Genomic DNA, 13,657 nt, shown 5'->3' on the forward strand with positions numbered 1-13,657 from the left:
TCTATGTAAACGTGAGAACTTTTACAAATAAAGTGGGGTAAGTGGGATTCTGAAATTAGAGTACTGAGCTAACAGAAGGAGTGTTGTAGGAAGTGACATCAAAACTTGGGGAACACCAGTAATCAATGAGACACTCATAGAGCACAAATCATAAAGGACAGTCAAAGAAGATGGCACTGTTAAAGATGTGGTACTCTGTAACAGTTTACTGCCATCAGTCAATTTAGTTAATTATCCATTAATAACAAAAATACTTATGAGCTCAATGCGAGTCATATGTTGGAAGAACACAGGATTAAAAATAAAGAAAAAGCAAAGGGAGACTTCTGTTATCCCCACACCAATTTATTAAATGTCATATTAAGGTATGATACTCAGTTTAACTGTTTAGATGCTGCAAACAACTGTTCTGCCTTGCACTATTCCCCTGACACTGGTGATTGACCACAGCTGAACCAGGAGACAGCATCACACGAACCTTTAATCTGAGCCAGTTTATTATTTACTCACCCTCCCATGCCAGAGCAGTTCTGAAAAAACCTCTGTCAAATCTTACTCGGAAAACTGGACTTCACACACACCAAAACAATCCATGGCAAATTTAGTTGCCGGAAGTAGTTTAAAGAAACAAGTTCCAGCACAAATTTGTACAAACCAGATGCTGTGGCTGAGGCAGACAGATTCCCAGAATCCAGGTACTCTGCAGGAGCACAGGCAACATTATTGCTCTACAACGCACAGGATTTTGATGCGGAATCCTTTCCTTCTGTAGAACATTATGAGTTACAAAGGAACAGAAAAGTAGCAATACAGCTAATGGGAAGGGTGATAAGAGGAAATCGCTAACTCTTAGAGTAACCAGTGCATTAGTCACGGTTAGTCATGCCCTGATCGTGCTACATCTAGAAATAAACACCTCTCTGCCACACCGCTGCACACACCCACCTACCCCCGTGCTCCTCCCCATCCCTCCTGCTTCACCCTTGGCCGGCATCCCTCATTTCCCCACTCCCACACGCAGAGGGAAACAGGGAAGCGCTGCGGGGGCACCGAACCCCCGCGCCCTCCATGGCGGCCGCGCTGCCCGGCCCCCTCCGCGCACGCGCAGGAGCCGTTCCCGCCCCGCCCCGCGCTGCCTGCCGGGATCGCGCGCCGCCGGTGCCCGCGGGGCAGCGCCGGCCTGAGGGGGCGGCTCGGCCGCTGCCCGCCCTGCCCCGGCTCGGCTTCCGCCCCCGAGCTGCGGGGTGAGCCTGGCTGCCCGCGGCGCCATGGACAGCTTCCTGGAGGAGGAAGATGAGGAGGCGGTGGTGGTGGTAGGGAAGAGAAAAAGGAGGAGGAGGAGCCCCGCCGCTCAGGCGGCCTTGCAGCCGCCCCTGCACCTGCCCTTCCTGCCGCCGCAGCCGGGTAAGGGCGGAGCGTTCGTGAGTTCTCTTTGTCAGCTCCTTTGTGCTGCTGTGGGAATGGTGGCACAAAGTTTCTGCTGCTGTTCAAATTGTGTGCCAGCGCCGAGAAAGAGATTCGAAACAACCGTAGTTATTTTGTGAGCCGGCGGTGTGCCCTTGCGGGCAGGAGGGCTGAGGGTATGATTGGGAAGAGCATTGCCAGCAGGTCGAAGGAGCTGATCCTGCCCCTCTACTCAGCCCTGGTGAGGCACATCTGGAGTCCTGCGTCCAGTTCTGGGCTCCTCAGGGCAAGAGAGACGTGGAGCTGCTGCAGAGAGTCCAGCGGAGGGCTCCAAGGATGATTCGGGATCTGGAGCATCCCTTATGAGGAGAGACTGAGGGAGCTGGGCCTGTTTGGTTTGGAGAAGACTGAGAGGGGATTTCATTAATGCATATAAATGTCGCAAAGGCAGGTGCAAGGGGATGGTGCCAGACTTTTCAGTGGTGCCCAGGAAAAGGACATGGTGCATTGGCCATAAACTAAGGCATAAGAAGTTTCACCTCAGCATGAGGCAGAACTTCTTTACACTGAGGGTGGCAGAGTGCTGGAACAGGCTGCCTGAGGAGATTGCAGAGTCTCCATCTCTGGAGACTCTCAGATCCCACCTGGACATGTTCCTGTGTCACCTGCTCCAGCTGACCCTGTCTTGGCAAGGGGTTGGACTGGATGATCTCCAGAGGTCCCTTCCAACCCAAAATATTCTGTGATTACCTAACTTGGCCATAGTTTGAATTACTCCTTTGCCTACAGCACCCAGGTAGGAGGTGTCTTAGTGAGCTCCTGATGTGCCTTGCAAAAAGCTTTTTATGGATAAGCATTGTTGTAGGGTCATACAGCTGTGACCTTTAAACACACTTCATGGGAATGAAGTTTCAGTTTCGTGCTGGTTTCAGTATAAATTGAACCACTGTTGGTGTAAAAAGGCTAAGTGGCCTCTCTGAAGCCTTGTACTCAAAAGAGAATAATTCTCTATGTTTATCTGTGTGGGAATTGCTTAGCCTTTGGTACTGTAATGGCCTGTTTGCTTGTTTGTATGCAAATCTGCAGCACAGTGGGGTCACAAACTTAGGTGATGATTAATAAGTGAAGAGAGTGGTCCCCAAAATATGACAAAATGTACTGTGAAGTTATCAAAGCACCATAGCTCCCTGATTCTAGTAGGGTAGTAGTGTGACATAATTGCCTATTTACTGTTTCAAGTGAATGGGAATTTCAAGCACAGCTGTATGCTGCTTGTGGAAAATGCCATTTCATATCAATTTTCCAGTTTTTCCCATAGTCTTGCTTCCACGTGGACTAACAGGTATGCTTATCTTCAAAACCACAGAGCTTAAGATGATTCTCTGTAGTGTCCAAGAAAGGTCATACAAGAAGGACACTGAAATGGAAGGCATATTGCCATCTGAATAAGGGTTGTGACAGTTGCGGGCTCAGTTGATTTAATTATTTTGTTTGTTTGTTTGGTTGGTTTTTTGTTTAGCATCTTCCCATGAACACAAATTAAACTTCAGGAAGAGCAAGGAAGCATGTTTAAGTTACATTCAGGATGCCATGCTACAAAAGCAGTGGAAAAGGGCTGCAGAGTTCCTGACCTGCTATGTTGAGTCACTAGAGAAGGACTATTCCAGAGAACACATTGGTCCCTCAGAGGTAAGCCCATGTTCCTTATCTCGGTTCTTTTGCAGTTGAAAAAATACTTGCAAGCAGCATCTATATACTTCAGGACCAACATCTGTCTTAATTAGCTAATCACAGGTTTGATTTTTTTAAATAGATCCTTGACCCAACAGGTGAAAACTTGGCTTAGTATAAGTTCACTCCATCAGCAGTGTATCTATAAAAAGTCAAAGTAGTCTTCTCAAATGGAAAAGCAGTAAATGTGTTTGGTTCTGGCATGCCATCAGTCAGAATCTGTTTGAAAGTTAGTGGCTTATTTAGGTTGTTACTAGTTCTTCCAGTAGCTGAAAACTCTTTGGAGGTGTTGAGATGGAAGGAGGTGGAGGGAAAAGGATCAGAGCTTTTAAATAAATGGAGTGCTTGAATATGGCTAGCTTGCAGACCTTGAAAACAAGTGCATGCAGATGGGGAGCTACATCAGATTGGAAATAATCTTTGCTATTAAGTTCAAAGAATTGTGCATACCTTGTGTCTTAGTGGGGTCATATCAAAGGAGAACATAATTTTTTGGTGAAGGGAGGAGGAACGCTCTGGCATGCAGTTTTCATAAGCTTTTCTGGAGTGCTACACTTTTAATGAGCAGTTCTGAACCACCCACTGAATGACTCTAAAAGTCCTACTGGATCAGTAGGTAGGTTACTATAGCAGTAGATAATACTTTGTAGTATTTTTTATTTGCAGTTCAAATGTACATTTTTCATGTGTTACAGTAACTATAAGTTTGGTAAGACTATATATGGTGACTGTTGCCATTTTCATAATAGATGATTTGGAGAATAGGAACTGAAATTTTGTGGCATCATTCCCAAAGCAGCATGAAAGAGTTCAACTGTTTCATGGAACAGATGAAAACTTTAGGAGTAAAAAGGTACCTGAAGGTGAGTGTACTTAAAGCAGTCTTGATGATTTTTCTCATTCACCTGTGCACTTACTTGTATGTTAATTTCCAAATCTTTTTTGAAATGTATTACTGACATTAGTGTCAAAAAACCCAACCCAACATTTGAATTGCCAATTGCATGGTATTTTAAGATTCTATTATACCTAACCTTATCTCATTTGGTCTGTATATTTGATCACAGATGCATGTTCTCAGTCCTTAGAAGTGCTTAAACCCTTTAATTGAGCTTTTAATTTGAAAGAGTCAAATTCATTTTCATGCATGTCCCAATGACATGTAAATACAGGTAATACCTGTCAAGTTTTATTTCCAGTCTTTAATTTGACCACTGTGCTTCTGACTAAACATTTGTGCTTAAATTTTGCCTCGTTGCCATCTCACTTTTTGAGTAGCTAATCTGATTATAAAACAGAATGCTGTGTCACCCAGCTCTAGGGGGTTTTTATGTTTTTTTTCCTGTGGTGGCTCACTCAAACCTATATGGTTTTGGTTTCCTTGGCTGTTTCTAATTTGGGTTGGTGCTTCTGTCTTCCATTCTGTTGTTAAAAGTCTTCAGAAGAAGTTCCATTCAAGGGTTTTCTGGAGGTAACTGAAGGTTTAGGCTTTAATCCAATACCTAATCAACGTGGTAGGGTGATAGGACATCCCTCCTTCAGGTGCTCTGCACTTGGGTAGCCAAATGAAAACTCAGTAAATGCAGCCCAGCTGGGTTTCCTCAGGTCATTTCTAAATCTTCTGAAGTAGGTACAGCACTTGTTAAAGACAAGCAGGTTTTTGAGACAACTCAAGTAATTAAAATACTTCACTAACTGCGTTGGCAATATTTTTTACACCTGTCAGTAAATCTCTTTCTCTGCACATGTGTGTAGAACTTTGCTGTGTTGCTGAGAATCTCTCCATTTGAGCGTGAAATGCTGTGGTTTGGACTGTTTGGGTTGCAGGTCTGCTTGGAGCATGTCTTCCATCTCCTCTGTAATGGGCAAATAGACGAAGCCTACCAGAACCTGTCCCTGGCAGAAAGCTGGAGGTTTGGAGAGCAAACAGCCATTCAGGATAAGGAAATGAAGCTGATTGAGGCTTACAGGGGACTCTTGGACTACTATAGCTGGTCTAAGCAGAAGAACATCCTATTAGAGCACAGTAAGTGTTTTTTGGATTGAGCAGTAGCTTAACTTGCTTATGCAGACACCATGGTTTGCAATGACACCTTTTTCTTTACTAGACTTCAATGTTTGATGGTATGGCTGGTACAGAATTCTGTATCAGCAGTCATGCTGGTGCCAAAATAGCAATTTTAGCCCTGAAATGCTGTTCTGAAACTCTTTCTCCCCTTGTCCAGCCAGCATCACCTAAAATAATGATCAAAGGAATGTCCTCCCTTAAAGCAGTGGCTTAATAGGTGTGCAAGTGCTTGACTGCTGCTGGAATTTTGAGTGATAGCAAAGCCCTCAACACTTGTGTTTGAATTTCAGTTTCTTTAAAGATGTGTAAGTTGCCATATGCGTGTCACATCTGATTTTGCACATTCCTGCTGGCTGTGTTATCAGTTACACTGGATCTCTACTTGTTTCCAAGTAGAACCAAGTGTTGAATTTGGATTATGGACCTTGTGCTGATAGCATCTTGCCTTGGAGTGTACTACTCATTGTGCTCCAGAAGTTGAAATTGTTTGATTATAAATTCGAATGAGGAGCAGTTTCTTGTTTCAATAATGAGGACTTTTCTTAAAGGTCTGGAGTCCTTGCTTAGCAAAATGTGATCATCCCTTAGGTGCAGCACTTCAAGATCCCTTTGCTTGGCAGAGTTAATAGCTTTGTGACCTTCTTTTGTGTTTTGGTAGGTGAGGATGGCTTTTCAGACTTGGCTGTGGAGCAGGAAATGCATAGTTACTTTCGGAAGGCAGCAGTGAACATGAAGGAGATTATTAAAATACCTGGAGTCTGGGATGTCTTTGTGAAATGCTATGTGGATGTAAGGCCATGTTTTACAGATGGCTTCCTTTTGTGTTTCCCTGTCTGATTTTCATATAAGATGCCCATATGGAGCTTATTTTCTGTGTGTGTGAGTGAAAACAAAGTATTTCAAAAGCAACACATTTGTATATGCATGTCACTGGCTTAGATATAGAGCACAGTATACTCCTGGTAGAGCTGCAGAGACTGAACAGAGCACAAAAAGAACTTTTAGCTGTGCATTGTCGAGAAAAAGAAACAAAGAGCTTGCATGTTTTGTTTTCATGGTGCTGCAGAAATTGGAGCATAGCTGCTTTAGTTTAAATTCCTGAAAACAATTTCTCTGGTTTTTGGCAGAGCAGTGTTTTTTCTGGATACATGAAATGTTAGAGACACCAAACATGCAGCCCCTCTGTGTTTTGGTTTGGGTTTTTAAAATATTTTCCTAGGATTTGTAATTGAGAATTAATAGTTTCAAAGAGTTTTTTAAGATTCACTTTTACATTTTGTAAACACTGCTGAGTTCTGACTTCTCTAAGCACATCTTGGGGAATTTTCCTTGGTGCTGGCATCTGCCAATTTCTGTCTTTAGAGATATGGCATGTGCCTTCAGCATCTCTGTCCAGGGAGCAAGTGCTGGTAATTCTTTGACAATTAAGTAGGTGTTAAGGCATTTTCTCCCAGAGTAGCTTCTGTGTGTGAATTCTTGTCTCTGTGCTGAGAGTAGCCAGTAAAATGAAGATAGGTGGGTATTAGCATTATCTAATATGCTGCACCCTTAGATACAGACTGTGCTGTTGGATGGCTCTGCTGTGGCAGTCCAAGATTAGTTGTAAGAGTTGGGTTTGCCTGTATCTGACAGACTAATGAGATTTAACTTCCAGTTGTTGGAGTTCTATGGAGACCACAATGAAGCCCGCCAAGTGTTAAATGAATATGCCTACAACTCCAAGTTTCCTGCTAACCCCAATGCTCATGTCTACCTCTATCAGTTCCTCAAGAGGCAGGGTGAATCAAAGAAGTCCCTCATATCTGCACTGAAGGTATGTATCCCTTAGGAGGTACAGTCTGCGTCACTCGTTTTGTGTGGTGGTCTGACAGCTTGGTTGAACCCTGTAACATTATTATTCCCCATTGTATTCTTTGTGGGAAGTAGATGGTTAGAGGGAAGTAAGTGGGAGGGAGCAGAATCCTTTACTGTCTTAGAATTCCAGTTCTTGTTTTGCCTTTGACTGGTTGCATCACTTCTTAAAGTCAGTAAGCAAGCTCAGAGAACATGTTTGCATGGTTCCAGAAGTCTGTATCAGCAGACTTGTGCATAGCATGCATTGATTTCTCTTACAGTTTGATCTTTACAATATTGTACAAATTATTAAATGCCTTCTCTTGCACATATTGATCCTGTCTAGCAATTAGTTTCTTTGCTTGTTTTCAATGAACTGTGCATTAAAGCTAAAAGTTAATGTCTGCTGGTTGTTGCCAGACAAAACCTTGGTGGCTTAAGCTTTTAAATTCCTGCTTTCCTTGCCCTCTTAAGTTGATCTTGGTACTGCCTGCAAACCATATTTTGCCACTTGATGGCACTAATGTGCTTTTGTTTGTGTAGGTGTTGTTTAAAAACAGCTTTGTCAAGATTAGACTTTGAAACTGTAGCAGATTTGTATGAAATTCTCCTCAGTGCATTTTAGCAGTGGCTTTAGATATGAGTCTCTTACAAGACAGAGATAAATCAAAGAAGTGGTGTGATAAATCCAGAAACTGATCCAATGCACAGAGCAGTAGACAGGGGAGCTAGAACTGGCCTAGGGAGGAAATAACGCTGCCTTCAAAAAAGGGGACAATGGATATGGGTTTGGGCTGCTCCTTCAGAATGTTGTGTTTGCCACATGCAGTGTTTGTCAGCAGCCATCAAAGTATTTCGTCCGTGGTGTAACAAAGTAGTGTCAGATGTGCAAAATGGACCTAGAGATGCATTCTTTATATCAAGGCACCAAAGTACCAGATTGCTTAGTTTTCTGAACTAAAAGCACCCAGAGCTCTGAGGCCTGTGCTTTTCTTGGTCAGGTAGAAGTCTTCAAAAGCTTTCAGATTAAAATAAATAACCTAGCTGGATTTTGTCTTTTATTTTTCAGATCTTGCATGATATTGTTCCTTCACATGAGCTAATGATAGATTTTAATACCATGCTTCAAAAATCAAGTAAGTCTTTACCTTTGCTCTTTTTCTTTAGGTTAATTTCAGAAAATTATTCTAGATTATGCTGCAGCCTTTTTTTTGCTTTTGAAAGTAGTTTTGTTAGTTAAGAAATAATACCAAAAACCAACCCAAATCCCAACTTTCCAATCACCATAACCTCTTAGCTGGATGTATGAGCAGTCATTTACAAACTTGTATAAACAAATGCCTTTCTCATTTTAAAGGCTGAGCAAAACAAACTGTTGTAAGGCACAGTCAGCATCTCAAAAATAATTTTTTTTTTAGGCACCTTACTCCAAATTCTAAGGTCTTCATTCCATGTTTGGGATCTGTTTTATTTATTCTTTTGTTTCTAGAGGACTTGGGATAGATCTATTCTTTAGTTCATTGGTATTAATCAAACCAGAAAATTTTCCTTCTCTTCAAGGAAGCATTATCTTCAAGCTGGTAGAAAAGTCTTCCAATTTGAAGACTGTCTTTTTCCATGCTGATCAATTGTATTCCAAACTAACTGTCTTCTTGTGGCTTGGTATGTCCCAGCAGGTCAACAGATTGGTGAAATGTCCATGAATAAAGAATGTTCTCTTTTCTAATATGATGAGGGTTAATGGCTTTAAACTGAAAGGGGGAGGTTTAGAAGAGATTTTGGGAAGAAATTCTTGACTGTCACAGTGGTGAGGCATTGGAACAGGTTGCCCCCTCAGAGAAGCTGTGGATGCTCCATCCCTGGAAATGTTCAAGGCCGGGTTGGGTGGGGCTCGGAGCAACCTGGTCTAGTGGGAGGTGTCCCTGCCCATGGCAGGGAGTTGGAACTGGATGATCTTTATGGTCTTCTCCAACCCAAAGCATTCTATGATTCTTCTTTGGGAGGTGGAAAAATAGACCTTTTGTCTTAAACCTCCCTTTTTCTGCTCATGTGTGACATATTTGCAAACTTTTCATAACTAATGAGAACAATCTTGAGGTTTTAAAGAAACTTATACCAATAAGCATAACTTATGTTTAAAGTAGCAGCATTTGGGGAGCCAGAATGGAGAACTGTATTTCAATTGTGGCTTACTAATGAGTTCATCCTGTTCTGTGTAATTCACTAATCAGCCTCATCTTTTTTCCAGAGAAAAGAAAAAAACGTCGACTGGGCCTGGAAGTTATTTTTGCAGCCTTGGATTATGCTGGCTGGAAAGAAAATGCAAAAGCATGGAGCTGTTTGGCAAGACAGGTGAAACAAATTGTAATGTAAGTAGGTCTGATGCAATGTGCTGAAAGAAATGTGTCAAGTCTCCACCTTTGGGCAACTGACAAAATGAACCTCTGGGCTCTAACTTGGCCTTCATTTTTGCCTTTCAGACACAACTTCAGAGTACCTCGAAATATACTGGGCATCCTGGTCATTGTAGGGGAATGTCACTTCCCTGTTGCAGATAGTTTTATAGAATCCTAGAGTAGTTTGGGTTGGAAGGGACCTTAAAGACCATCTTGTTCCAGCCCCCCTGCCATGGGCTGGGACACCTCCCACTAGAATGGTGTAGTGGGCTGAGCATGGCTGGATGCCAGGCACCCACCAAAGTGGCTCTATCCCTCCCCTCTGCAACTGGACAGGGAGAGAAAATATGACAAAGTGTTCATGGATTGAGAGAAAGACAGGGAGAGACCACTCAGCAAATACTGTATTGGGCAAAACAGACTCGGGGCTTCACTATCAAAGTGAAGAACTTCTTCCCAATACCTAAACTAAATCTGTCCTTTGTCAGTTTAAAGCCATTTCTGACCCAGGGCCTCACCATCAGAGTGAAGAATTCCTTCCTAATATCTACTCTAAATCTGTCCTTGGTCAGTTTAAAGCCATTCTTCCTTGTCCTGTTCTACCTGCACTTGCCAAAACTCCCTCTCCATGTTTCTTGTAGGTTCCCTTGAGGGGCTGGAAGGAGTTTGTGTTGCTGAAATGCTTGGTTTAAGGGCGTTATTGCATAACAGTAATAACTGTTTGGGATAAGTTACTCTTTGAGTATGCCTGGAGTAACACAAACCTTTCCTAAGGACAAACCAACCCCTTCATACTACGTGTTTGTTGACAAACCTGGAGAAACTTCCACATTAGTATTGACAAACTGGCACACAAGTGAAAGGCTTGCTTCATTTCACACCATGATCTGTGTTACTGCCAAAGCTAAATAAGACCGCTAGAGTTCACTTCCAGCCTCACAGGTGTTGCCAGGGATTAAACAAAAAAGAATTAGTTTTATATAAAAATGCTTGTATTAGTGTTTTGGTTTCGGTATAAAGTCAGTGTGTCTATGTTGGCAATTTAGGAGACTTGTAGCAAGCTGATTAAACATTCACTGTCTCCTAATAATTTTTTCCGTCACAATTTAACCTTTTCTGTAACTTCTTTAACCTTTTTCCAGCTCTGAGAAGCATCTCGACTGGATCAAGCAAGAGTGGAACTCCAGGAAGGACTGGTGGCCAGCCTTCCATTTTAGCCGTTACTTGGCAAAAAGGAATTGGCAGGAAAATAAAAGCCTTTCATATGAAAAAGCTCTGGTGGCTGGAATCCTACTGGGAAAGGGTAATACTAAATGATTTTTTACTTTTCACTACATAGAACAGAAATAATGTCTAGTTCTGGCCCTAATGACATGGGATGCAGCTGATCTGCTGCCTGGAAGAAATGCAGTTTTTTTCTTCTAGAAAAGATTCTTGTCTTTGGAGCTGAACGTGAAAGGTGTTTAAATTGGTTTGATATTTAACAGTGAGGCAACTTGTCTTATCCTGGTTTAGAATTCAGTTTTACCTGGCCTTGTTAAGCAGCCACAATACTATTTGTTTTGTTTGACCTTCAAACCATAGCTTCAAAAATGCACAACACCCTCCTGTGGGAATATTGTGAAGACTGCAGGGAGTTTGCTTGCTGGATGCCAGCCTAGGCAGTATCTCAGCAAATACGGGGTGTCAGCTGGTCACTAAGGACCATGGGGATGTTGTAATGTAGGAAGGAGGAGGGAGGGTCTTCAATGAAAACCATCAGCAGTTTGGTAAGAAGGAGAAGATCACTACCTCTTTAGTAGCATTATTTGGAATGCTTCCAAAACCAAGGGGAGGATCAGGCCAAGAATCAGTTGCTAAATTGAGAATGGGAATATGGCGTGGAGACAATGGCTTGTACACTGGTTTGGACTTTTGGTTGACAGGCAGCTTGTTCATTGTCAGCTTTTCTAGAACTTCATCTTCTGCACTTCATAGAACAATTTCTCGTATTGGAAGCAGTTTGGATTTTTTTTTGTTTGTTTTCAGTAGTATCAGATATCTCCCAGCTTTTACTTCCAGATGGCTAATAAAGTCATTCCAGTTCCAATTTTCTTGAATGAAATTTCAGTACTTACTGGTGTCAATTTGAGTCTCTATTTTCCTTTTCCAGCATAACAAATCAATGTATGATATCAATGTTGCTTTACACTCTTGAAATTTTACTTTCTAATTTGCAGAGGAAAAATGAAAGAGAAAAAAGTATTTTGCAAGATAACGTGCATTTAGATACATGTAGAATGTTTGCTGGGCTAAATGAGGATAGATTATTTAATGCTGCAGTTGTGTCTCTAATGTGCATGTGTTGTATTTTAATACCTTTAATTACCAAAAAGTTTCTTAGATGTTTGCATTTATTTAAACAATGAAAGCGTTTTATATTTGCTTGTATCATGATGTAACTTAGTGTTGGGTTTTTTTCTTTCCTTAGATTGCAAATACTTTAAACATGTATCACACCAAGGCTGCAAAACTCAACTGAAGAAGTTTCGGATGCTGAAGAAGTTTGTGAACAGGCACAATCCTGTCTACCTGAGAATATCTGGTCCTCCAGATTCCTCTGTTTAGCCTTGATGAGAAGGTGTCTTTAAGGTTCTTAGTGTACTTTTTCCTCTCTGTAAAACTGACTGTTGTGTTGGTACTAGTCCAAAACTTCTAGGCAGACCTTATTGACTCAGTACTAGACTTTTTTTTAATATATTTATGTAAAAACGCTTTGGTTTGTATTTATTTTATAATAAAATGCATATAAATCAATGGATAATGTTGAAGAATTTCTGTAATGTTGCTCTCGTATTTGTGTGAAATGCAAACAGTGTTGATTTCAAAGTCTTGAAATCATCTTGAAAGAGCAGAGGCACAGAAATACTGAGAAATTCTCTTCCTGCTGGAAGAGACTCTTTTTTGCAGTCATACCCATGAGTTGAAATATGCAGTGTTGTTGTGTTTGGAAAGCAAACATTGATGTGTTATCACAAACTAGAATTCCAGTTTGCATGAAAACAACAACTAATTGGTTTCCAAATACTGCTTCTGTTTTAATGCCAGATCTGTAGAATTCTGGAGGGTGAAGTGCTTTGGGGCTCCTTCTGGGATTGAAATAGATGTCTTTAGCAGCAGAGTTAAGATAAGCACAGTTGTGCTTTTAAAAACTCAGTGTTTATCTGGCATTTTGGTCTGGGTTCACATGGGTCTTGTGAGAAGTGCCTTAAGACAGTGTGTCTTGAACATTAAGTGAAATACTTGCTGTAACTGTTTTGTTAAAGGCAATTACTCATCATTCCCAATCATAGTACTCCTTTACTTCTGACTCCCTAAGAATGCTGCTGCCTCATTTTGTAATAGTCAAGGGGTTGTGTTGGAGATCTTCAACTGGGTTTTGACTATTTTAATTTAGATTGTGAAGTTTCAAAATGTTCTTCCCCAGCATCCCGTAGGGTGACCCCCACCCTTGGAAAGCATCCCCTCCTTAGGTGAGAGAGATGATCCAGACTTGCTCCCAGTGATTCATCTCACTGGGTTTCCTGCCTGGACATTGGGGCTAAAGCTGTCGTGGGACATCCCTGAGAGGCAACCAGACACAGTGCCCTTCATTTGGCTTCTTGCCTGCCATTGTGCCCCTCTGCTCCCCTGGACTTGCAAAGATGAACCTTTGATGAGCTGGTGCCTCTCCTGTGATGACCCTGGCAGCATCCCAACAGAGTATTGCTTGGGCTTCCCCCTTCCATTGTCTATGTTCCTTTGTGGGTGTGCAGAGGAGCTTTTATCATTAACCCAACACAAGCAGTATGAAAGCTGAATGCTGGAACCACTGGTGCTTGGTGAGAGCTCCCATGTAATTTCCCTTTGTCCCCTCAGCTTCCTGTGGGAGATGTGTGTGCCTTGCAGTGATGCCTTAGGTTTTAACTTCCATATTTTTCAAACCCTGTACTGCCTAGTGTGTAACTCTGAAGTCTCCTGTAGCCTGTTAACTCCTGCTCTCTCGTGCTAGGTAGACATAACAAAGCCTCTCCAGGCCTGCTCTCCAGGGACACTCAGACTGTCCTAGGCCCAAAAGTATAAACCAAAAGCCTCTAAAGGGGGGGGGGGCAAGCTTGGGGAAACGACATCATTAACTGAAGCTTTAATTAGAGAGTTAACCCTGATATGCAAATGAACCAAACCTATAAAAGTGTGAAGAACTCGT

At 42.0% G+C, this 13,657-nt stretch overlaps 1 protein-coding gene across 1 annotated transcript; it reads left to right on the forward strand.

The window, feature by feature from the left end:
• Nucleotides 1–1,144: 1,144 nt before the first annotated feature.
• On the forward strand, nucleotides 1,145–12,245 carry TAF1A (TATA-box binding protein associated factor, RNA polymerase I subunit A). Its single transcript, XM_069009480.1, has 10 exons — nucleotides 1,145–1,404; nucleotides 2,924–3,093; nucleotides 3,885–3,998; nucleotides 4,963–5,161; nucleotides 5,862–5,992; nucleotides 6,858–7,016; nucleotides 8,106–8,172; nucleotides 9,285–9,405; nucleotides 10,575–10,735; nucleotides 11,903–12,245. The coding sequence occupies exons 1-10, from the start codon at nucleotides 1,269–1,271 to the stop codon at nucleotides 12,037–12,039; spliced, it is 1,395 nt and encodes a 464-aa protein (XP_068865581.1). The 5' UTR covers nucleotides 1,145–1,268; the 3' UTR covers nucleotides 12,040–12,245.
• Nucleotides 12,246–13,657: the final 1,412 nt, after the last annotated feature.

The sequence above is a fragment of the Aphelocoma coerulescens genome, chromosome 3, assembly GCF_041296385.1.
Source record: "Aphelocoma coerulescens isolate FSJ_1873_10779 chromosome 3, UR_Acoe_1.0, whole genome shotgun sequence".
Lineage (NCBI taxonomy): Eukaryota > Metazoa > Chordata > Aves > Passeriformes > Corvidae > Aphelocoma > Aphelocoma coerulescens.